Source organism: Lycorma delicatula, chromosome 1 (assembly GCF_047948215.1).
Source record: "Lycorma delicatula isolate Av1 chromosome 1, ASM4794821v1, whole genome shotgun sequence".
In the NCBI taxonomy this organism is placed as follows: domain Eukaryota; kingdom Metazoa; phylum Arthropoda; class Insecta; order Hemiptera; family Fulgoridae; genus Lycorma; species Lycorma delicatula.
In genome coordinates, this window is record NC_134455.1 from 267,517,561 (window position 1) to 267,545,300 (window position 27,740).

A 27,740-nucleotide genomic window follows, 5' to 3' on the forward strand; every position below is an offset into this window, starting at 1 on the left:
CTAATAAATAAATGAATAATTCATCTGTCATGCAAAATTTAAATCATAACACATTTTTAGATAAAGTATTACCTAAAATAATATGAACATGTTTGGTTTTGCTTGGGTGGAGTGGATACGTTTGGATGTTGGTTTTGCTTGGGTTTTATTGGGACTTGTTTGTCTTTGTCTGAACTTTTGAAACTTGTTACAGTAAACCGATATCATTGTTTTTTTACACAGAATAGTATCAATAAAGTGAAAATTATAAGTTCAATACTATTCATAAAACGTACAGAAAAATATAATAAAATAATAATAAAAACAGGAAGAATATGAAAATAAAAATAAAGAACAAGAATAAAAATTTGACTTTACTAACAAGTGAAAATCAAGATAACAAACACACTTGTTAATATCAGATGACTTTTTTTAAAATATCCTCTGCAATGACTTCTGATTCTTGAATTGTGGGTCCATCAAGGATTGTTTTATATCAGTGGTATAAATACCTTCAAAGCATTCACAGTTTCTCCAGTTTTGACCAAAGAGATCATTTAAGAGACTCTCTACATTATTTCTCTTTGCTTGTGAAATTCCATAAACTCCATGATTCACATTCCATTATTGAAAATGAATGGAATTATTTCCAATCATTTCCAATAATATAAATCATTTCCACCAGATACAATAAAATCCCATCAGTTTTTATTAGAATGTCCATGTTTCAGAAAAGCAGTGAGGCAAGAATAATCATCATCTAATTGGTAATACAACTTTGGAACAATCTTAAAAAGTTTTTGAAATTTTATCTGAATTCTTTTAATATTTGAATCCCAACAAGGTTTCTGTAAAGGCATGATAGAGACTTTGTATTTTTTAGTTCTTAGTCATTACCCAAAATTTTGATCATTCCAAGATCTTTATAATTGGAATAATATCAATCTTCTGTGTAAATGTTAACATCTTTTTTCACTGCTTTTTCTACTTGACCAAAAATCCTGTTGGGGGAATAAAACTCCAATGCACAGGAAAGAGTAACATTATTTGCATTGTACACCCATCACGCTCTGCTAAAAAAAGCATGAGGGTGTAGAACACAATATTATTTTGTACTAACCTCCACAACCATCACAGAACAGATTTTGGTACTCTTGCCTTCTAAATTTAAATTTTGTACGAAATTAAGAATGGCAGAAGAAATTTCTACCAAGTCTCTATCTGCTATATCTGCTCTATCTGCCTCTATCCATGCACAAAAATATAAGGCATTCGTGTTTTGACCTGTATTACTTAAATTACAGATACCTATTTGCTGTGTGTAGTTGTAAGGCTTGAACCACACTGAGAGTCAGAGCAATAAGTTACAGTTTCATCATCATCTTTTTGTCAAAGCAACTCGTAAAATGCATTTGCTAGTTTTTTGTGAATTCATTTCTCTAGCATTAGTTCTATTTTTTCTTTTCATCAAATGTACTTTTAATTTACTCGTTAATTTTTTGACAATAACTACACACATCTGTAGCAGGATGTGTGTTCACAACAAATTCAACAAATTGTGTTCACAACAAATCTAAAACCTAAACTGTATTCACAACAGAAAATTCTTCAGAACATAGATTTTTAAATTTTGAATTCTTCATTTATTGATGATTTGTATATTCTGTGAAACTTAGCAATAAAAGTTCACTGTTCAAAAATATTCTTGAATTTTTTTCTGTTTAGTGTAATTCCCCTCCTCATAGACTGCCAATAAATTCCCTGACTTTATTATTTTTTTTTGGCTCAGAAATTTTTGACTGACTTGCTCTCCGCCTCTTTTTGTTTTTTTTTTTAATTTCTGCCCCATATTTAATTAATTTGCTAATATTATTCAGTCATGATGGCTGAGTATCAATTGAATAAAATATTTTTTACAAATATAAATTAACAAACATACTTTGTTAGAACACTACTTTATATAAAATAAATGTGGGTTGATTTTCAGTTCTTGGTTAGAGATTATATTATATTAAATCCATTAATGCAAACACCAATTTTATTGTCTAAAGTAATCACGTTATATTAAAATAAAATTTGCTTTTTATAGCGTATCAGTTGGTATAATTTTTTAACAAGAGAACTATTTACGAGGGTTATTTTTTCAAGTTCCGATCGGTCACGAAATTAAAACTACAATGAAAATTTTAAAAAAATTATTTGTAACAAGCACTTACATAGTTACGCTATTTTTCTACATAGTCGCCACTCTGATTTAGACATTTGTCGTAGCGTGGTACCAACTTTCCAGTACCCTCGTCATAGAACGGAGCCGCCTGTGTTTTCAGTCATGTTTCTACGCTGGTCTGCAGCTCAATGTCTGTGCCAAAATCTTGTCCTCCTAGCCAGCATTTTAGGTGAGCATAGAGCTGAAAATCGGATGGAATCAAGTCCGAGCTGTATGGTGGGTGATCAAACACTTCCCAATGAAAACGCTGCAGGAGCTTCTTTGTTACAGCTGCAGTGTGCGGCCGAGCATTGTCATGGAGAAAGACAATGCCTGATGACAACATTCCTTTCGCTTATTCTGAATTGCCCTTTGTAGACGTTGAAGAGTCACGCAGAATGAGGCTGCAGTGATGGTCATGCCACGTTCCATGAATTCCGCCAAGAGAACTCCATTCCGATCCCAGAACACAGTAGCCATACACTTTCTGTTGGAGAAGGTTCGCTTGAACTTCTTTGGTTTACTGGGAGAATGAGAATGCATCTACTGTTTGGATTGTTCTTTTGTTTCTTCAGTTTCGAAATGGACCCATGTCTCGTCCCCTGTGACAATTTTGTTTAAAAAATCTTCTCCTTCATTGCGGTAACGCTGGAGAAACGTTAGGGAGGTCTCAATTCTCATTGTTTTGTGATAGTCGGACAGCATCTTGGGAACCCATCTCGCACACAGTTTGCGGTACTGAAGTCTCTCACTAACAATGGTGTAGAGAGCTGACCTTGAAATTTCAGGAAACTAATCACTCAATACAGAAATTGTGAACCGACAATTTTCTCGAATTGCCTCATACACCACTCAACGATATCATCAGTTGACACTCGCTTCCTTCCCTGAACGCCTGCATCATGAACATCTGTACGTCCTGCTTTAAAGTTCCTGCACCATTTCGCACTTTGCTGTCACTCATTGAAGTTTCACCGTACACATTACTTTTTCGTCGATGAATTTCAGCTGCATTACATCCCTCAGCCTGAAGAAATCGAATTACCGCACGCACTTCACACATGGCGGGAAATGCTATTGTTATAGACATGTTTACGTGCTAGCTGCGCGTTCAGAACTAAACGAAGTGACGCGGCGTGATTGAAGGCCATACTAGAGAGACGCTGCGCAAGAAATATGCGCAAAGGTTCATCCGATTTTTGCACGGGTTATTATTTCACGACCGATCGGACCTTGAAAAAAAAAACTCTCATATTATCATGAGTACAACCCAAAATCTGGTTACAACTTGAAAGAGCAGAATATTTTTTTTTGTTTTGTCATTATTCTATGAGAAAGTTTATTTTCAAATTTTTTATAAGTTCCTTGTGAAGCAAGGAACACATTCACAGTTACATTCCATTTCTTGTTAATAAAGTTATCGAAAACACTAAACACATTAAGTGTTAGTCTTGCAAACAGTAATAGCAACAGTGAAAGAGCTGCTGTGAATCACATGCTACAAAGAGAAAGATCTCATTGGCTGATTGGACATGTATTTAGCTTTATTGCAAAGAAATAACAAATCTGTTTTTGTTTGTACTCTTTAATTTTACTATACAATTTACATTGAACATGTTTGAATAAAATGAAAGATATAATTAAAAATAATGCCTCTTTAGAAGACTCCATGGTTAACAAAAGAAAAATTATGAGTGGACATGTTTGTTTTTGCTTAAATGTTCCTCATTTCATGTAGTAAATTAATTAGCTGTACAATTAAAATATTGTGGAAATGAATATTGTGGACTTCAAATCGAATTATAAAAAATAAAATGGACTTCAAATTGAATTGTATTTAAATCATAATAACCAAAATTTAAATACAATCATTAATATAAAAAAATATTCAATTTTGTTTTCGTATATGCAATTATTAAAAAGTTGCTATCCAAGAACTAAAATCAAAACAATAAGATATTGATTGACAAACGTAATTTTTAAGTGGTGGTAAATATTTACTAATTTTAAATTTAGTAAAAATGGTCCAAAATATTGCTTCACTTCATAGATTTGACAACATAATATTATACTATAGGATTAATAAACTCACAGATAGCCTTTTAACCTCTACTTCAATGATTGTTGTATGTACTTTGGATGTCATACGTGTAATTTAATAGGTGTAAATAATCTGACACTAGATAACTGGAAATTTCATAGCTATTACCAGTAATAACAAGCTTCTCATGCCAGGCTTTTGAGAGATTGAGGATGAAGTGATTTTCCATTATCTTCATTGAAATTAATAAACTATGGATATCAACATGCTTAATTGATTGTTATAATTAAACAGAATAATATTTTTGTTACTCCTCAAACATGTTACAGACACATATTTTAACAAGAAACTTGATGGATAAAATTAAAAGAATTCAAGACACCTCCAAGTTGTTAAATCTGAGACCAACAAATCTGAAACATTCTTAAAAACTATTTATGCAATTAAAGATATTTAAGTAAAAAATGAAAATTGTAGTTTCATAGAATAATACAGTTTTGTTAATTTTTAAGCTTTTTTTACATAATTAGGAATAAGATTATTTTTCTGTAATGTTAGGTATCTACACTTATAACAATTACAGGAAATCTGAAAACTCTGATCACTTCTGAAAATGCCATATTAATGAATTTATGTCATGTTAGTGCCATATTAATAGTAAATAATACTTACAACAGCCACAGCTTCCGATCCTAGTACTTCTGCTGGTGATAATGTTGTATAGAATGCTACATTTGTCATAACGTAAACAACTGTTACTAATGTACATGAAATACCAATTGCTCTTGGTAAATTTCTGAAAGAAATGTATATTCATATTAAAAAATAAATTCAACTTTTAATCACCTTTTAACAATGTAATTTTTAAATATCTTAATGGCTGAAATTATACCGTTAGAATCAGTAAAGAATTGGGAATAATTTTGTAAAACAAAATAATAATAATACAACTTATTATTTTTAGTTATTGTGATCTTGAATAATTTTTTCATATATAATTTACCAAAAAGTATGCCTTATGCCTTATGTGTAAAGAAAATGAAAAATGATAAACTCAATATCCTAACAAGAACCTAATTTGTTCTGCTGCAAGATTTTTTCTTTAATCCAGAAGAAACACTGTTTACTACTTTCATAAATACTTTAATTTCTCTTGAAGTAGGTGTTAAAATTGGAAAAATACATATATCCTTATTATGTATGCTAATTTGGATAACTGTATTGTCATTTAATAATAATGTTGTTTTAAGATTTGTATATGCATAACCTTATATTATTAATCTTTAATTGTCAGTGACCTCATCCAGTGTAGGTCACACTGAAATTCTCAAAAACCTACATAAAAAAGATAGGAAATTGAATATAACCAACAATCATTATTTCATCTGATTATATTTTAGATGTCATAACTAAATGATAATAGGTCACCTGATATAAAACACAACTCACTCCCAAAAATAGAACAACTATTTTTTTAAATATTATGCATTCCATGCCACGTTTATTAGGAAAATTGAGGAAGTGGTTTCCCATTTACCTTTTCGACGAGTTGCATGTATTTTCATATCTCAACATACCAAGCCCTTCAAAATGATGATGTTCAGCCTTTTCTTTTTCCTGTTTACCCTCCGGTAACTACCGTTTAGATAATACTTAGAGGATGAATGAGGAAGATATGTAATGAGTGTGAATGAAGTGTAGTCTTGTACATTCTCAGTTCGACCATACCTGAGATGTGTGGTTAATTGAAACTCAACCACCAAAGAACACTGGTATCCACGATCTAGTATTCAAATCCGTGTAAAAATAGCTGGCTTTACTAGGACTTGAACGCTGGAACTCTCGACTTCCAAATCAGCTGATATGGGAAGACGCTACTAGATCAACCACTAGATCAACCCGGTGGGTTGATGATGTTCAGCCTGCCAAGTGATATCTTCACTCATTTCACTATGCTGACTGGGCATATTATGAACAGCATTACTCTCTGAGAAATCAATTCTGTTAATATCTCTAGTAACTGAAATGCTTTACATGTATCACAATTGTAAAAAAGACTGAGACAGGTATTATAAAGGAACAAATTATGTGAACCTTTCTGTGGAAAATAATGCTTTATACTTATTTCAGTCACTAAAAAAAATTGCAGCTTTAAAAAAATATTAATTATAAAAAATTACTACTAACAATAATGGAAATAATTTACACTTATATGTTCTAGATAAGGCAGAATATACCAATATTGTTCAACATTCCACAAAATAAAAGTACTCACTACTGTGCTGTACAACACTGGCAGCTAAGTATCTATGTAAGTGTGTATGCTATAAGTAAAAATATCATTCCAAAAATGTCCAAAATTGGGTTGTTTATGATCTAAGGTGTACAAAATAGTTTGATAGTTATTTTAAAAACGCTGACTTCATAGTTTACAAATTATGAGATAAAATAAATAACTACTCATAACTGTTTTTAAAAAATATTAATTTTAACAGTTTTCTAAATTTTATTATGATAAAGAGTTTTAAAAATGTATTATCATTTAATAACTTGTCATAATCAGCAAAAAAATAAAAAATAAAAATAATTTCTACTTACTACTTACTTAATTGGATCTTTTAGTTCTTCAATTATAAAATTCAAATAATTCCTGAAAAAAAAAGGATGAACAATAAACACTGGCGCACAATATTCAATAAACAGCATTCAATAAACAACAATCAATAAACAGCAATTTTTTTTTTAATTGTTTAAAAAGAACATTTAAATCTAATTCATTGATACTATGTTAAACTCTTAGGCCTTTATATACATAACTAATAAGAATTCTTTCCAATTCATTTAGCATAATTAATCTACTTCATATCATTACAATAAAAAAATGTATACTTTTTTAAAATAATAAAAATGGCTTATTTCTAATAAAAAGAAGTATTTTCCACGATATCTTTTAAGAGTTCCACTGGCTTTCTCATTGAAATTGTTGATGGACTCTGCAATACCAGCACAATTTACACAGCCAATATCACATAAAATTTAAAAAAAAGGAAATAGAATGAATTACCACTGAAAAAAAAGTGATTTTCTTAAACATGTTTTTAGAAGTATATTTCCAGTTATTCAGGAAATATCATTTATAATTTTATAAAAAAAATAATAATATTAGGTGATAATTTATATCCCACAAAGACTTTCAAACAAAACTTATATAGATATATACAAATTATAACATACAGATTGGGCCATGAAAAAGTAGCCCCACCAAAAATATGCTATATTGATTAAAACATTAACATCATAAGTTCGCACATAGATCATAGACATAGAAAACTGAAACAAAGAAAGGGGACATACATTACTACGTAAGAACTACCCTCCTGTGAGTCACATGATCGTACTTCCCTTTCCTGCCTTCAATGTCTAACCACCAGTTGTCTGCTGAGATTGAGAAGGTGAAGTGTATTGTGTTGTACGAGCGTTAGCGATTTATTCGATAGAAGATGAGTGAATATTGTAGAATCATACATAAGAATCGGTTCTTTGAAGGAAACACAGGAGTTATTTCATACAGCGTTTTCTAATCGTCCCGTCCTAGCTAAACGCAGCATTCAACAGTTGGTGAAGAAATGGCACCAAACGGGATTTGTTGTAAATGCACCAAAGAACATGGCATCATCTCTGCACTTCTGTATTTGAAGTTGAACTGTATCGCATTACAGTTGTACAACAATTGAAGGAGCCGGATAAGGGAAAATGTGCGACTTTTTGTCGCTGGTTGTTGAATATGGTTGCAGTTGGTCGATTAGACTCATTCACGTTTATCTTGTCAGATGAAGCATGGTTTCTCAGAAAATCCACTCCTAATATACAAAGTACTGACCAGAAGATAAGTGTGTGATGTGCTGTACTTGTCACGCTTGATAGTGAATATTTTTCGACACCATAATCAACACAGATATTTTCCTAACCATTTTGTATGACTTTGCTCAACAGCTGACAGAAGAAGAACATGAATACTGCTTTTTTTAACAGTATGGACTGATCTGGTACACATCTGAGTGGGCAACTGCTCGTGTTAATGAACTGTTTACTGCTGAACGAACAATTAGTAAAGGCTTACGGCCGCCACGGTCACCAAACTTGTCAACATGTGATTTTTATTTAGGAGGAGGGAATGTTGAAAGGACGAGTGTATCAAAACAATCGATGAAATGAAGGAGAATATCAAGTCATGCATTAGCCAGTATTAGCCCGGCTGAATTGACACAGGTATACCTGCATTATTTATTAAACAGTGCACACAAGTGTCTAGCTGTTGGTGGAGACCATTTTCAACATTTACTCTGAAGATTATTGCAGGTGTTAGATTGTATTATTGATCTTGCATTGGTTATTGTAGATGATTGCGGGGTTAATTTTTCCTGGCCCACTCTGTATTTTACTTTCTTGGCAAGAAGAGAGCTAATAAATGTGAAGAGTGGTTTCTTCCTAAGGGTGTAAATTTGACAGAAAACTAAGCCCTTTTCAATCCAAGTTAGTACTGCACATGAGATCTTTGGAATGACTTCATAATTATCATTCTAATCCCAGTCACTGATGTCAGCTGGATTAAAATTATTTTTTTTTTAATTTTTAATTTCTTCAATAGAATACTGTCAAGGTTTTTTCTACATTTTTCTAATTGAAATTTATTTATTTTAATTTTCAAATATTATATTAACTAAGTTATTTAAAATTTATTTAACATCAGAATTTCTGTTAATAACAATAATCAGTTTTTAACAACAATAAGAATTACTGTTAATTAAACTCAATTTGAATACTTCAAATCACAGACAAAATAAAATAGTAAATTACATGATTAATAAGTTTTAAGGATTATGCCTGGATAACAAAACTGAATAATAAATATAATACAATGGGCCTAGTGAATAAAAAAAGTAATTACTCGTGAGTGATGACTTACCTTAAAAGTGTTTACTTCTGAAATTGTGTTTGCTTTTAAGTATATGGTGGGTTTGGAATGAATAAATGTTTACTTTTAAGGTAAGTGTTCACTTGGAAAAGAGTAATAAACATTTAAGTACTCACTTAAAGTACATTTTTGATGCCAAAAGATAAAATGAAAGAACTATAGATTCAAGCTGGAAATCAAACCTAACAATGATGTAACATTTGCATAAGTCATTAATCTATATTGACTATTTTGATCACTTAAACAATTTGTTAATTAAATAATACATTATTACAGAATCATTAAAAAAATGTAATAAATGATAAGTATATTGTATATTATTCTTAGAAAATGTGCAATATAAATCCCAGTTAAAAACAAAACTAATGGCATTAATATATTTAAAAACAGGATATTCATGATTTAGCCACATCGCATAAATACTCCCAATCCTGCACACCACACTTTATCACGTAATAATTGAGTTAACTGGTTGGTTATCAAAATAAGAGCATTAAAGTTTATGAAACCCTCTTTTCTAAAGAACTACAAATGTAAAATCTTTTTCTTTATTCATTGTTTGTTGAAAAGTAATTTTAATAAATGTAACAACTTTTAAACTTTTCATTTAATATAATTTTTTAAAGGTTTGGAATCCATTCCATGTTAGTATAACAGTATATTGCTCTACAGTAATGTGACAAATAATTGTTTCAACTCTAATATTCATTACAAAATCAGTGATAAATAAATATTTCGACTTCATTTACAATATAAATTCATAATTAAATTTTTCATTTTTAAAAGGTTTTCCTTTTAAATAAAAATATAATCAAGAAAAAGAGCGAACTCTATTTTATTTCACAACTAAATCAATTACTTATGATGAATCTTAGATGTAATTTAATTTTACTGACCATCCATTATAAGCAAACAGCCCAGAGTAGAAAGACAGAGCAATTGATGTGACTTCAGATGTTGTATTTTCATAAGTAAAGTACTCTGTTTTTCCTGCACAGAAATAACATAGTTGTATTAAATTGAATGGTAGTTAAAGAATTGTAAGTTAAATTATTTTGTTATTGTTAATTGAATTAGTTAAGTTATTCAAATAAATAAATTCTAATCATAAATCAGTTTGAATGCTAAAAAATCAATATAGAAAGATTTTTTTATTTAATATTTGGGGCAATTTATTAGTAATGGTAACCGTGTAACCCCAAATAACCACAATATTTTTTTTTAGATAGTTTTTTATCAAAAATATATATATATATTCCTGATTGGAATGACACGTTCATGTGCAAGATAAATTGGGCTCTAGTCAGGATTACTTGCTCTGAGAATAATGATGCCACCATAAGCCAGTCCGTGTAGTGAACAGAGCGAAGGCTTCCTGAATCATAGGACTAAATATTATCAGGGTTTCATGGGTTTTAGTACACCAGTTTGCAACAGGATTGGTGGTTCTGGAAGAAGACAACAAGAAATCAATTCTCTCCTAACTTTTCTAGTGAGAATGGAATAAGGTAATTGTTATTCTTGAAAATGCTATGTCATGTCCAGGAGTAATTTGTTCCAGCTCAGGACATCTATAAACTTTATGTTTGTTGCACCTGATGAACATATCAACATCTTTATCTTGAGTTAAAGTTTGATTATTTTTTATATATAAAATTATGTATGATTATAGCTTAGTTATAAAGCTATAATCATACATTATTTAAATTTTACATTTAAATAATACATTTAAATTTTGATTTGATTTTTACCTATGCTATTACTTATTTATGGTTTTTTGTTCTTTTCAAATTTACTTTTTCCTAACTTGTTTCACTGGTAAATAGATCTATAGAAATCAGTTAATTTAAATTAGTTTCTGTTTTAAATATTTTTTTTAAAATACAATAACTGTGAAATGTTAAAGATAAAGATAATAACATAAAGATGTTAACATATTTGATATATTTCAATTTAATGTTCTTATTATCAGACATTTTTTTAAATCTGTTTTACTTAACTTCAGTTTTAATCTTATTAAGTTGATGGAGGTGTTGCTTTAAAAATTATTAATATATATTTTTCCAATACAATTGAAGTCCAATTACCTCTAATATTAATATTAGTTAAAAATAAACACTAGAAACACACAGAACTGCACTCAAGTCTTTTTTAACTGCACTGATCTATAGGAACCAGTTTATTGAATTCTACTTTGATTGTCAATGGTATGTCAACACCCATCAATTTTTCAGCATGCCCTCTTTGAATTTTGTAAGGTTCTGTGGGACCGTTAGTTGAAAGGTGATGCAGATCTCCTCCTACTTGATCTCCTCCTACCCTCAATCTAAAATGAACTGCATACCAATACATCAATAGTCCCTAATCTGCTGCAGTTGTGTTTGCTGGGGACAGTGTCTGTGATAAATTGTCTCATCTAAACAAAAACCGGTTTATATTTGTTTTTTACTCGTTGGATTACTTTATTAGTTTTTGTTATTTTATAGTTATGACTGACTTGCTTATTAGTTACCAATAAATGCCAAAACAGCATGCAAGGTACAACAACCAGAGTTGTTAGTAATCTATAGGATCTAATTTATTAAATTTAGCTTTAGCCACTGGAAATTTATTCTTTATTTGTAACCTTCAGTTTTCTTGAATGCTTCTTACTGGGATACTTCAAGTGTCATGGAACCGTAAGGTTTTAATAAAGTTCAGTTTACCACCTTACCCACTACCCAACATTATATTTGTATTATTTTTACATGTGATACAACATATTTTTTTAATTATTAAGGATCATGTTTAATTAATTAAAATATCTATGATTAGTAGATAGTGTAGAATTCTCTACGATTAGTATAAATTTCAGTGTGAAAATATTTTGGTTACAGAGAAATATTCAAATGTAACTACGCTAGTCTACCGCAAATTCGTCTATGGGACCAACTAGGTTATAAGACCCTGAGATCTGTTTGATGCAACGAGAAAATTATAATTTAAATCACATTCATTATTTTCACTTCTTAAACTTATTTAAGAAAAAAATATTTATTATGATTAAATATATCTGCAACATTAAAATTTAATGTTTAATTTTTAAAATAAGTCCTAAAGTATTTAATTGAGAATATCATTGTATTTATGTCATTCTTGAATTTATTTAAAATAAATCAAATTGAAAAAAAAATATATATATATATATATATTAATTTTAGAACTCCATCTGTAAGTAAATGCAGTAATAAGAAAATACCAAAAAAAAAAAAATATATTCACTAAGAAATGACTTTGATAAAAGGCTTTTGCTAAATTATATAATATATTTATTTTATAAATTAAAAAAAATATGACTTTTCAAAAAAATAATATTGAACAGTTTTTAAATTGACTACAGAACACTTTATTTTAAGGTTATCTTGCACCTTAAAATAAAGTGTATTGCAATTGATTTAAAAATTGCTCAATATAGCTCAATAAGAATACATCACGGATACCAAAATTCAAATGCTGAAAGATTAGTCAGCTAAAAGTGTTAGCTGATTCTCACTAATAAGAATCTGTACAAATGTAGAGAAATAAAATATTAATTTCATAAATCAGGGTAACAGGATGAGGTGTACACTTTTAAGAATAAAATTAAAAAGCTGTATAAAAATTCTTTGTATTTGTAAACTACTGCCATACAGAATAAATGAAGAAAAGTTTTTCTCATTACAAATGGAACCGGTTTATATAGAACATGTACACTGAACATCATCATGTTCATGTACAAGTACATTGTAAAATCAAATATGGTGACCATCTGTATTATTTTAAACAGAAACCTAATATCATCTAGTAATGTATCTGGTTTTCAAATAATATTTTCAAAATTTGAAAATTAAATAAAGTGGAAAATAAAATAAAGATATGATAAAAAGAATTTTTACCTTGAACAATACAGTTTTAATTTTATCTATTAGAAAGAAAAAATTACAACAGAATTGCAGTGTCAGTTATACAGATAGTCAAAATGGCCACATTAGTAAAAATGCAGGCACTTTCCTGAAAACATCATTAACAGCTTTCAACAATGGTGTAATGATTTTTGTACAAATTTTTCAGCAATCATAAAAAAAAAACAGATGATAATTATTTAGCTTAAAATTGTATTTATTGTTTTTATAAGTTTACAGTTGTCACTCTGTAGTTCCGTATTGGCTGCATTTAGAGAAAAATACCCAAGAATAAAAATTTCTTAAAATGGTTTTTTCTACCTTAAAATATAATAAAAACATGAGGTTTCCATTTGAAATAATGAAGTTGGCTACAATATTGGAAAAGGGCAAAGATTCCAGAAATGGCATACTGTATTTTTAATATAGAAAAGCTTTAGGGAAGGTTCTCCATTTAAGGTTGCTCATAAAACATAGTTTCTGAGATAGTGACCATCTTGAATTGATCACTCTGTATACATTATCTCTGAAGAACACTGATTAGATATTGAGTTAAAACTTCTTGAATTCAGATGCCTGCAGCAATTTCGGTTTTCAAAGAATTAAAATTGACTATAGAATTATTAAAGATTACTTGGAATATCTTCCAGTTGAATTCAACTTTAAAAATATTCATTTCATGTCAGTAAAATTTCTTAATCATGTGTATCTAAATTGTGCGTAAAATTGTATGATTTCAACTTTGTTCAACTTTGATTGTTGACTCAATGATTGTTCAACTTTGTCTAAATAAAACTTTGAAATAATAGAATAATAAAATTCTTTACATCAATAAAATATCTAGTTATTTATAAGATAATATATAGAAGTATAATAATTTATATAGAAGTAGTAGCTCATTATATAAAATATATATATGCGTATATTTTTAATTTCACATTAACATACTAACTTATCATTAGAGTTTTAATACACTTAGCTATGTTTTATGTTAACTCTGACTTTTAATTTCAATGCTAAAATTATAAAATTAATTATATAAAAAGCACAAATCAAAATACCTTTATATCTTCTTGAAAATAAGAAAATATAGTGTTGACTAGATAAATTAATTACAAAAGGAAATTTTAGATGATTAAAGAAAAGTTTCATCAGCTGATGGAACTACAGAAAATATTGCATGTTGTTTAGATTTAATCTGTCAACTCTTTCACTTTAGACAAGGCAAAATGCTTTTCACTGCTACTCTCATACTTCCACCTAATGAAAAACATTTCTTCCAGTTTATACTTTTCAGAAATTTTCCAAGTCACCATACTTCATTTTTTATTTTTTTCACTGAACCTTACAATCTCATTTGTTAGTAGAAGTATAACAGCTGCTGTTACTTTGTATTCTAATTTGTATATTACTTAATATATTCTATTTAAATTAAAATGGATAATTTAAATCTGTGTTTATCATCTGTTTAGTTAATTATAGTCATAAGCTATTAAAAATAATTAATATTTATGATATTAGTGTTGAGTAATTTTTATTAATAGTATACAATAAAAATAATAATCTAATGAAATTTGGCACCTGAGCATTTAATATTGTAAATCAACTATATCATGAATTTATTTTCAAGTAGAATAAACTCATTCAAAGAAATTTATAATTTTTTATTACTTTTCCTACATTTTCCAGACGTAAATATTTTATTTGCCATTTTTTTATTAAATACATTTTTATTGCGGATTATTTATTTTAATATTTACCGTTTATCATATATTTCAGTAGCATGAAGTAACACAGTCTGAATGAAAGCAGACCGTGCTTATGGTGTCTATACTCTGGTGTTTAGGAGAAGTCAAATTATGGTTCTACCCAGTTAGTCGGTTTTCTATCTTTATCTTCAGCTAGATAGTATCTTTAATAATCTCCAAGTATAGTATTTAATTAAGGCTTTTCTTCATTGTACTCAGCTTTTCTTCATGGTACAGATACAAAAGAACTTTATGCTGGCATAATAATACTAACTGAATAAAATAAGTTTAGATGGCTGTGTTAAAATCAGATTTCGTTTTCTGCTACAAGTTTAATATTAACTTCTAACTATTAATATTAACTCGATCTTACATTTTGATTTTCTATTCTTAATGTGTACACTGCAATATTGTCAACTTTTGACCATAAACTGTATGGCCCAATGAAATGAGGATGATATGTATGACATGTAAATGAGGTGTAGCTTTGTACACATTCAGGCTGACCATTCCTGAGATGTGTAGTTAACTGAACCCCAGCCATCACAGTACACAGCTATTCACTGTTAGAGTCCTACATTTTTTTGTCTTTCAATGTGCATTCAATGTACATCTGTGTGCATTTTTATTTCATATTTTAACGTTAGATTCAATGTTATGATAAAACTTTCTTATTAAAAAAATTAAATTGTATAAACATTTATTGGTTAAAACTATTTTTTTTCTTTTCAGAAAATAATGAGTTGTGTATGATCTTCAAGCTACGTTCTAGTATTTTCGACAGTAGTATATTGTTGTAAGTAGCTATTTGTAACTGCAATTTTTAGGTTTTAAGGAAATACTCTTTACTTCCTTAGGTGATGTTTAATACTGATTATTTTCTCAGGTAATGTGAAGATTGTATCATGATCTTATATGTTATATGTCTTTTTATATATTAGACATTAAAAGATAGAACAAATCTCAGGTATCTCTTTACCACAATAATCAGTTTTTAAATTCATTTTTAACTGGTGATATCAAATTTATCACTTTTAAAGGAAAGATAGAGTATTTCATAGACATGCTGGAGCTAGTGTGCAGTTTCAGAAATATCTTTTACCCAAAATACTTTAAAAAATTAAATTTAAAATAGATCTCTTACTAAGCTTTTGATTAGGAAGATTATATGTTTAGACAGAAATTTATATAAAGTAAATTACATTCAAAACCTAAAATCAGAACAATTTGATGCATATTGACAAATTTTTATTAATTCATTGCAGTGAAAAATTAATCTACTGTTGAAGGATAAAAGGCAGCAGAAAAATAACAATCACAAAATTACTTTTTAATAATTTATTTTTTATTTCTACAAAATAAATTATAATGATTACAAAATTTTCTATATTTATTATAAATTACAAACAGAATTTTAAATTGGCACAATTCTTACACTAACACTTGAAGGAATTTGTTTCTTATTTATAATATTTGTTTTTAAATGTGAACAAATTTTGTTATTTATAATTCTGCTTGGTGTAACTACTGTAATGTGTAATAATCTAAACTTTGCAACTTTAAGAAAGTTATACAATGATTTTTGTGTATATTTGAGTTCTTGTTACTCATTTAATGAAAAGAAAAATAAAGCTAATGAAATCCCCCAAAAGATTTATTAGTGCAATTTTGTTTTATAATGTAATTTAAAAATTACAATTCCATTGTAAAACTATCTTTCAAATAGAAAATAATTTCTCAATTTAAAGTTGCTAATAACTCTTTTTAAATTATTCATTTTTTTGTGTTCAACAAAGTAGAAAGTAATAATAACATTACTTTCTTAACTGTTAAGATTTTTTGGTAATGAAATTAACAAAATATTTTTTTAACAGTCAAATAAAAAGTAAACATTTTTACAAATACAAGCCATGTTTATATATAGCTTCAAAACTAATTTACTTTTTTAATAAACTCTAAATTACTATTTTTCATGCATTCATTTCATATTTTCCCATTGATTTTTGTTGGTAAAAGAAAGAGATTTCATCCCCATTTTCTATTTTATTTTTTACTAAATTACCTCAGGCTTTGATTTTGTTTTAAAGATAGTAATGTTTTACAAGAATATCTAAGCTTTGTAAAAGGTTGAGGAAGGCATTTTACATTATGTTCACTTGTATCAGTTTCTTGGTCAAAAGAGGGTGGAGGGACAAGATTTCTACGAACACCATTATGTTCAGCAATTTGCTCATGTATACTATCTGGAAGCCTTGGAATACTAACTCCAGGACCCTTATTTACAATATCCATGCCTCCTTGAGATTCACCTTGAACCTGATACGTATAATCTTGATAATATGTGGGAGAGCTGTACTGATATTGTGGGGTTTCAGATTTCTCTTGTTTTTCAGGGCTTTGTAAACTCTCTTCATCAGGAATAAATATATGCAACTGAGCTTCAGGGTAGTGCAATGGAAAATTGTAGTTGTTGTTTACATCTTCACTCAGTTTCTTTTCAGAATTTGGTGTATTTTGGTCTGAATATTCTTTATAGTAATGTGTATGAGCATTATCATCAGTAAAATATTTATAACCATCATTTAATTTTTTTGAGTTGGCTGCAAACTGATGTGAGTTTGAGTCAAGATTTTCTTTTCTTTCAAAATCATCATCAGCTGTGTAATCTGACAATGGTGATTTCAAAGATTGATCTTTTGATGAAAATTCATTGTAACTTTGATCATTACTTAATCCTCCATTATAATGATATTTTATTTTTCCTCGATTAGGGGACTGTCTTGGAAACTCATAACTTAATTTTTTAAATTGATCTTGTATTTCAGGAGAGCCATTATTAAAATTTTCATAATTAATTTCTTGTTTTGGAGTCTCATATTTATAATCATTTGAAATATTATCAGTAAGTCTTTCTTTACTATATTCAGTAGATTGTTTACCTTCATACACTTGTGGGTAAATTTTGTCAGAAGTAAAATAATTATTTATTCTATTAATTTGATCTCCAATAACGCTTTTCTTTTGGTCATATTTTTCTCTTTCTGATGGAGGAATAAAAGTGATTTTTTTGTTCTTCAATGAATTATTTCTATGCTTTATTCCACTTTTATTTTGGTATACATCTTTAAATTTTTGTTCATATATTAAAGGAGTATTTTTTTCAGGACTTTCTTCCGGATCCATATGAAATTCAAAATCCTTATTATCATTTGATATTTCAGAATTTGTTATTTCATAACTTTTTACCATTTCAAATGCTGGTGAGTCATCTACTTTTTCATTGGTTTCACTTTTATATTGCACAGATTCTTTTTCTTCCTTTGGTTTTTCTTCAAAATCAACATTAAAATACAAAGGTTCAACACTTTTCACTATTTCTACATCTGTTTTTTCAGACTCATCATTACTTTTGACATCATATTTCATTTTTCTTTTATTTCCAGGTAATTTCATTATATTTTTTAAATTCTTCAGTCTTCTGCTTCTCTCCAGTAAATACAATTGTGATAATTCATTGTTCTTCGAAGGCAAATGATGAGTATACCTTAAATCTGGTTCTAATTCAATGAAGGAACGATATTTATCTTGATTCTCCCTATTAAAATCATTTCCTGCTAAATTAGAGAGTTCATCTTTAATTGTTTGGCCATATAAATATCCAAGCCTAAATAAAGCTTCGGCTTCCTTCTGTTGCAACTGAAGTTGTTTATGAGAACTTTCTGTTATTGTATTGTTATTATTTTGCTGAATTTTAGAATCTTGTTTTTGTTGGTGTGATTTTTGTTGTTGTTGTTGTCGTTGCTGGTGCTGTTGCTGTGGCATCTGTTGATATTGTTGGGGGTGTGGTTGCTGCTGGTTGAAATAGTGGATTTGTTTTGCAGTACGTACATCTGGAACTAATCGTTGCCAGAAATAAACTTCAGTCTGTTGATGAGGTAGTGAACTCTGGTAATATGGTAGTGCAGGCTGGTAATGTAATTGAGGGTTCTGATATTTAGTTCCTGTACTATATTTAATTGGGCGTCTATTAACACCTTCAGGTCGCAAGTAAACATCAGGCTCTTTTTTAATTCCAACCTGAGGATTTAGATGATTTTCTGGCTCAGTTAAAGGAATTATTATGACTTGTGCATGTACACCAGGCTCCTCAGTCGTTGGATGTATTGATGTTGCTGGATTTGGAGAAGTTGGTGGTGTTGCAACAGTGGTTGGTACAGCTGAGAGAACCCATGGTGTTATTTCAAGATCTAATGGAGGCCACTTTTGGACCTTAGGTGGTGGACTCTTTCTTCGATATCCTGGAGCTGAGGTTGTAAAGGTGACTGGTGTTGTACCCTCAACATCTTGAACATTTAAAAAGCTAGCAAGAGATTGCAAAAGAAGTCCAACAGTCCTTTTTGATCTACTATTATCCTTGTTTTCAAGTTTCTCGCAAATCACTGCTGGTGTTAGCATTAAGCAAATTAAAGCGCAATGAGTTATTTGTTGATTGAAGCAGTACATTTTTAATCCAATTATTGTCTGTATGTTTTTAATCCCATAGTCTGTTTATAACAGGAGTCTCTTAAATTGAACATTAAAACACTGTGCCATTACAATAGGTTGAATTAATGTTTACCTAAACTTTTATTCACTGTAAGTATTTCTTCAGGAGTGAAAATATTATTATAATCACTGAGTTCTGAATAAATTACACAATTGTTGCTCCCATTTACTACCTGAGAAGTCATTAAATGTAATAATAAACTATAAAGAAAATATAACTTAAATAATAATAATAATAATAAAAGAATAATTAATTTTAAAATAAACAAATTTTTTGGTCTGCCAGAAAATTACAATAGTTATTTCTTATTCATGTACATAAAAATTTAAGTAATTTTTTCTGTATTTTTTTACTTTTTTACTAAAAAATTAGTTGTAACTTTCTTGTGACTAATATACCAAATAATTGGATAAAAGAATAAAGCAATGTGAGTGATTTAAGACATTGTGTTACATTTTTTGTTATAATTATGCAAATTACAGTACATAAATTTATTTTGAAGATACCATTTTGAGGTTACATTTATTTTGTTAACTTTCACCACTATAATTTTTGCGTATAAACATAACCTGTGTCTTTTGTGTAGCCTTAGCCATCTGTTTCAAAAAGTAAATAAAAGTTCAGGGTAAGTTAAATCTAACTTTTATATTAATATTTTTTTTGCAGGTGTGAATAGAGCTAAAAGCTCAGCTTTCACATCAAATTTTATTGTTCGGAAAGAAATTTTTATTCATTATGATACAAGATCCAAGTTTAAAAATACATGGATGAAAGTACAAAAATGTGGATATTTTAACAATTATTGTTTGGGCACAAAACAAATATTATTAGTGGACTTGGATAGTCAGTAAATTGCATCATTCCATTACAACCTGGAATTTGTTAAGGAATAGCTTGCTGGTAATAATTGAAGGGTGTGAAGAAACAATACAATGTTAATTAATGTCTATTGCCAGATTTAATAAGCGGTGAACTATTTATAGAACATCAGTTTAAGAGAAACAGCTGACATTTCACTGCATGCTACTGACATTTTTAGAGAATAATGCTGATAGAAATCAATTTCACTCATAACAATTTTTTTTCTTATATTTTTTTATATGGGGAAAGATTAAATTAAAACATCCATATCAAAACATACCATAAATATACAGAAGAGTAGAAGAATGTAAAATAATATAATTTTAAAACAATTTTATCTCCTACTTTATTTTAATGAGTATTAGTTTCTTGTTTGGTTTCTTTTTATTGCCAATCACAAATCTGTAGAGTACAATAATATAATAATCTTAAAGAACAATAATAATCACTTACTATTTCAAATAAGATGATTGACAGTATGACAGCATTCTATTTACCTGCAACCTTGGCAAAAATAAAGGCTTTAGAATTTATCTACCATCTCTTAAGAGTGAAAATAGTGAACAATATGTTCTATGCCTTATTTGTCATGATTGACATAACAAATTGCATAATTTAAATAAAGTTATTATAACGTTAATAAAAACTATAGTTTAATTAGAATGTCAAAGGTAGTTTAAATAGTATTTGTAATACACATTTACTGAAAACCAACTAAAAATCTTCAAAAACAAAAAGAAAGGTTTTTGAGTATTTATTACTCTGGTATATTTTTAAGTATAATGAAACCTACCTTTGTAAATACTTCTCTCTTATGGGTAATTCTCATGTATAGACTAGTTTTATGGAATAAAAAAATTTTATACTTTTTAGCATATATTTTGATTCAGTGTCTAGAAATCTCTTGCCTGGATACTGCATAATTCAAGCATTTCTCTGAAATTGACACAATTGTCTAACAATATGAATAAAATTACTGAAATAATATACAATCATAATTATACACCACTTATCTTTATAATACAATAAGTATACTAAATAGGGTTTCATATACGACATTTCACTGACATTATAACATGTCTTAATGACACCAATACCAACTTTTACAACCAGTGCCAGTAGGGTACTATCAATCCTATCAGGGTATCTGTATTTTTAATTTTGTCTATTACAGTTGATCACTGCCATTTATTATTTGTTGTATAACAATTTCAAAGCTTAAAAAAATAAATCAATTTCAAAATTTGTTAGATGTTCTCTATGACAGAGGTTGTAAAAAATATCGCAGTGATTTTGTTACTCCTCGAAAAGCATTTGTTATATATGGCTTGTATTTATCATCAATTGTAAAATGAAATAGTTTCTATTATCTACTGTTTATTTCATGACATTAAAATTATATCTAAGTGCTAATGAAATCTATTTTTAACTAACTAATTTTCAATGATGAGCAGGAGCTGCAGGTTCCAGTGAGAAGGTAATTTGGAAAAGAGGGTTCTTCTATGAAAATTGGGTGGGTCTATTAATAAGAATTTCAGGTATAAGATTGGGCAATGAGGCCTTTCTCTAAAAGTATTAATCACGCGCGCGCGTGTGTGTGTGTGTGTTAAATTATAAACAAATTTGCAAATTGAAAGAAAATTATTTGTGTTTTAATTATGAATTTGTAATTCTATTTTTTTGTTTTGATGATATAAGTTAGAAGGTAGAGTTCAATTTGAATTAAACTGTTTCTATTTAGACCATAAGTTAAATTTTGAGCCATAACCACTTGACGCACAAAGCTATTTTAAATGAAATAATGCTCAAATCATCAATATCCGTCCAAGTGACCCTCTCATATATGGACACTCCCCTTATCCAGACAAAAACTTTCACTCATCAATTGTCTGAATAAGGTAGGTTCCACTGTACTCATTTGTTCAACTGATTCATGTAATTAAGTAAATTTTATTCCAGAAAGATATATATACACACACACACACACACACACATATATATATATATATATAGGATTCCTAATGTATACACACTCTATAATAATAATAAATTATATAATGTAATAATGTATATCATTTATATGAATGATAAAGCTTGTAGTGCTGTATAATTTGGAACTATTTGTAGTACATATGAGGGTAATATAAACTCAAATATTGTATATCTTTTATTATTTTATGTAGTTATGTTTCAATGAAAAATTACTTAGAGCTGGTAAACTGGATTGCTCCAATAAAAAAAATAAATAAATGAATTATACAGAAGCAGATAAATAATATCAGATATTATAATTTATCATTTACATTTTTGCCCAAAAAACTTGAAAAGAAGTGTAAGAAAATTTATAAAAGACATCCTTTCATCAACAACAATTCTTCAAGAGGTGAAAAAAAAAACTGTACTTTGCTGATATAATTATGGTTTGGTTTTTTTTTTGTAACGAAAACAATAAATTTAATATAGCTATTGAAGTTATTTAAGTTATATTAGATTAATACCAACCAATACTGAAATAATATTTTAATTTAATGTATTACAGGCTGCATTCCATAGACTTCATCAAATATATAAGATTAAACATTTGCTTTAATAAAACTCTAAGAGTAACTTAAGAAGTGGAAAGATTAAAACATTTTATATTGTAATAAGTGTCATGTACAAAATATTTTTTTTTTAGAACATGGTTAATTGTACACAAACTTTAATAAAAATAAAACAAGCATTTGCAAGAAAATTAGAATTTTTTCAAAATAATCTTTGATCTTATTAGAAGTAACATCAATGATTACAATCATAAAAAAACACCAGTGGTTTCATTTAAAATACTCTGCTTAAAAATCGTATTTGAAAAAAATTTTAATGAAACTGAAGAAAAAATATGGAAAAACAATACTAAAACTGTTTACCTCCATTACTTCTTTTAACTGATGCAAGTAAAGATATTTACAAAACTAATTAAGTAAAATAAAAACTGCTTAAAGAATTTTACACATAAATAAATGCAGATTCACTATTGTTTTTTTTCCTTTTTAAATATAATAATTTAGAAACAAGCATCACTTTCATGACTTACACTACATCAAAGTATAAAGAAGTAGACTAATGTAGTTAACCACATTACTATCACTATGACCTGTAAGAAATAAGTTTCATTGAGGTAAGATTGAAGGGAAGGATAAATGTATGCTAAGGAGAACTACTTGAATGTTCAGCAACAATTTTATTCAAAGATGAAGGAATTTTCTATATCAAAATATGTCAGGAGCCTCAATTTAAAAAATATAGAAATAAGTTAAGTCCTATTCTGAAAAAAGATTTTATTTCCTTTTCTGTTTTTTCTATGCAGTGAAATTATATTATGCATCTTTAATGATATATTAGCAAAAGAAAATTGTCGTCCACTGCAACTTAACAATAAGTTTTGATTTGATAAATTTCTTCCAAAAAATGTATATATTTAAAGCAGTTCAAGAAAAGGAAGTTACTTAAAGTATATGAAATTATTCTTCTTCTATTATAGCTTTTTACAAACGTTTTGAAGAAAATTACAGTATTACTTTTGATCATATGATGGGATTGGAGTGAAAATGAATTTTCTTTACGTTTTGAGGTATGAGGTATATAAAAATACCATTCAGTTAAAATGAGGTTTCCTTATATATATATATATATATATATATATATAGGTCTATGAATAAAATTTTGTGTCTCAAATATCTCAAAATTATTTGATCAATTTCACTGAAATTTAGATATGCTGTTGTAGTAGTGTATATGAAATTGTTTAAGTGAAAATTTGATGAAGATTGGTATGATGCTGCAAGTTGGAACGTTGCTGTTTCTTTAGCTGCAGTACCTATGTTAGCAATATTATTTGGCGTATTCAGATAGCATTACCAACTTTAAAGATTATGGACTGACTGGGTATTTATTTGAACAGAGCAAAGGGAAAGAAAAGATAACAAAAAGTCAGTCATTGAATTATTTCTACTGCATATGGGATGGCTGAAATTAAATTTGTAATAAGAAAATTTGCTCAGAACTGCACAAAAATTATTTTTAACTGGAATGACATATTTTAGAAGTGACTTGTAATATCACATTTATAGCTCTTATAAGGCTAAGAGGAAGAATTTATCTTCCTCTTTAAAGAGAGCAACCCCAGCGGCTTTTTTTCTCTAAACTACAAATATCAGTTGCTATACACAGAACAACCTTCCAGATCTTCTAGAGCAACATACAGCTCTAATACATGAACATTATTCTTACATAAGTCTATCAGGTTCATGGAAGAGAGATAAAGAACCAAAGAAAATAAATGATATATTTTCTTGATTTTACCTTACATTATTGTTATTGAAAAAAAATAATAAATGAAATAAGAAAACTGCTAAAAGTGTGTTTTGGAAAAATAATTCCTACTGCCAATCCCTTTACTACATGCCACTAACTTATTAAAATTAAAATTACTCTTCCCATAATGTATTATTAAATACAGTGATAAAAGGTTGTGTTATGTAATAGTATGTAAGTATACAGTCTGAAAAATTGAGAATTACCTTATAGTAGTAATATGATGTTAATTACTAAAAAATAGGCTTCTAGAAAAAAATTATTTCTGTTTAACTGATTTATTACAAAATTATCTAAATATATTCTTTATGATTAAAATTATTCTTGCAAGAACATTCTTATCATTCCTACCAGAGAAACAAAAAAAAAATACCAAGATAAAAATTACAGTAAAATTGAAAAATAAGTTTCAGCATAATTGCTGAGCATTAACTTTGTCAGTAGAAGCAAGCAACATTTTTGCTAAGTATTAAAAAAGAAGATAAATAAATAATACATGAAATTCATGTTTAAGAAACATAAAAATTTATGTTATGTGTGTGTGTGTGTGTGTGTGTGTGTGTGTGTGTGTGTATATATATATATATAAATTAAATTTACTATATCATTAAAAGAGCTAAGGTAATTTAAAAATATTCATTATAATATAATTAACAATAATTTAGCACAAATGCAATATAATTAATACTAATAAAAAATGTATTAATTTAATTAATATAATGACATAAATATTAACGTAAGTTATCTTTACTATTAATTTTTTTTTAAGATTAACTCTTTTACTACCAATAAATAGTCTTAGCAGTTATAATCTTCATAACTAGTTCCTGGCTACATAACATTTCTTACTGTGCATACTGGGCATATTTAAGATTTGTAGAAATATATAACAATTTAACTTCAAATTTTCTTTGAATTATGATTTTTAAAAAGCACCTAATTAAAAACAACTACTAACTCTTAATTTGGGGCCAATTTCAAAAAATAAAATTGAAAAAGGAGTTGAAATCGTACATTTTGTACTTGTCGAAAGTATCTTTGAAGTCATTTTTAAATTATTTACAAATCAAACTAAGTAATTTGTTATTTACACCAGGAATGTGTTTAGTACCATAACACTGATATCAAATAGTGAGGTAGTGTTAATTTTTATCCAATATTTTTGAATATCTCTACAAGAAAACTAGATAAAGCATCAGAAGAACACATATCACGAAAAGAAGAATTTTTCTGAACAAGAAAACTTTTTCTTTTCTCTTTTTAGATTTAATAACCAACTTCAGTGGATGTAGTACCAGCTGCACTATAACTATACATTCTTACAGCTTCAAACCATAAAAGTTTCCTTTTATAAATCCATCCATGTCTTTTTAGTTTACTTCATTTTCCTTCTTCACTTTAAATTATTGTTTTTTTGTAATAATGCATTATGCTGGAGACTTTTCATCATCGTAATCTTGTTGAATAAAGATTATAGTATCTTTCAGTTTCTTCGCATTTCTGAGTGCCATTGCCTTTTTAGTATTACACAACAATGCAAGCACAGGTTGCTGATTAATATTTGACATCCTTCCTAATCTTCTGACATAATTTATTTCATTTTCTTTTGAGACTAAATTCAAATTATAACAACATAGAACAGTCATTTTAATTCTCGCTGTAATGTTATTTTCCTTTGTCCTCTCTTCAATGACATAAAAGATTGGATTATTTTACTGACAAGTTTCTATTACCTTTGCCAGTTTTTTACTTCTTTCTTTAACCCTTGCTTTTATAAAATCGAATATTTATTTTTTTTTATTTTGAACACATATTCCCTCACTGGTAGTTAATTTACTTAATTTATTTTGAAGTATCTACTGCATATCCTGATTATCATTTTTATCCATAATCATAAAGAAGTAATAATAAATACAATTTTATTATTATAGTAATATTAACATTTTATGTTGCACATAAGATTTATATATTTATATGTGTTACATTTTTGCAATGACTTTTCGTATTCGTCTTTTTAACGAAGACTTCTTTTTGCTGTTTGAAGCTGTTTTTTTTTTTTTTTTTTTTATATATATTTAACAAGATATAAATAAAATTCAAGGAAGTATTTCATGATTACAATATAAAATGATTCTGACTGTTAGAAGATTGTCTGTACAGCAGGGCAAGTGGTAGTAGGATATATGGTATTCAAATAAAGAAAAAATCTAATAGTTTCAATAATTTACCAAATACTGATGTTATAAAATTATCTAATTGAAAAATAAAGGTGGGATAATGATCTCATCCTATTTCTCAAGAACTGCAGTTTTGATTTATCATTGTAGGTCGCTTTAATGGAAGGATCACTGATGGGGAAAAAATTTAAAGTAAAATTAAGTTATCTGATGAAGTATGCTCTGTTTCATTTTGTAATCTTTAAGAACAGGTTTACCGCTAATATTATATCATATTAATGTTTAGGTTTATCGCTAAGGGCAATGTTTTATTAGCTTTCTTTGATGAATTCAGTTTGTTTGAATTGAATGGTAAATCAACTGACTCATTTGGTGAATTTTCCCTTTTGGATAGTTAGAGAGAATCTGCTATTGATTATTGTGTGATTACAACTCAACTACTAGTGTATATATTTAAATTTGAAATTTGCAATGCATTATTTTCTGATTCTTCCCTGATAATCGGCTTTAAAAGTATACTACCGAAGTAAGAGATTGAAAATATTACCACGGTTACAAAAAAATGAAATGGCCAGGAAAGAGCAAGGAGTTATTTAAGCATGATATGATAAACCTCACAGAGATCAATGTAATGTATGAATCTTCAACAAGATTTGCAATAAAATTGGTAGCAGTAATCTAGACAAATATTTTAAATATGAATCATTTGAATACAATTGCCTCAGGATCTGAGCAAAGAATTAATGTTTCTGAAATTATTTAGGAAAACTCTGAAGAAATAGTCACAATATTTGAGTAGTAACAAGCAGTTACGTAAAAATTAGAAAAAGATGTACTGAAATAGATGAGTGATAGATTCTCTGAAAAAGGGAAAAGCTGAGAAATGCAATGAAAATTTGCATTTTAGAACCAAATAGGAAGGTTTAAAAAAAAT

The 27,740-nt window shown here is 28.2% G+C and overlaps 2 protein-coding genes across 3 annotated transcripts in view; both read right to left on the reverse strand.

The window, feature by feature from the left end:
- LOC142331198 (Y+L amino acid transporter 2) overlaps positions 1–27,740 on the reverse strand; it is a 256,055-nt gene that overhangs the window by 28,963 nt on the left and 199,352 nt on the right. For both annotated transcript variants that reach the window (XM_075376944.1, XM_075376937.1), the window contains exons 5-7: positions 10,098–10,191; positions 6,832–6,876; positions 4,899–5,022 (exon numbers count right to left, since the gene is read on the reverse strand). In XM_075376944.1, the coding sequence (XP_075233059.1) occupies positions 4,899–5,022; positions 6,832–6,876; positions 10,098–10,191 (263 nt within the window). The remainder of the gene's footprint in view (positions 1–4,898; positions 5,023–6,831; positions 6,877–10,097; positions 10,192–27,740) is intronic.
- On the reverse strand, positions 16,296–20,796 carry LOC142331190 (uncharacterized). Its single transcript, XM_075376926.1, has 2 exons — positions 20,730–20,796; positions 16,296–19,587 (listed from the first exon to the last, which is right to left on the reverse strand). The coding sequence occupies exon 2, from the start codon at positions 19,370–19,372 to the stop codon at positions 16,928–16,930; it is 2,445 nt and encodes an 814-aa protein (XP_075233041.1). The 5' UTR covers positions 19,373–19,587; positions 20,730–20,796; the 3' UTR covers positions 16,296–16,927.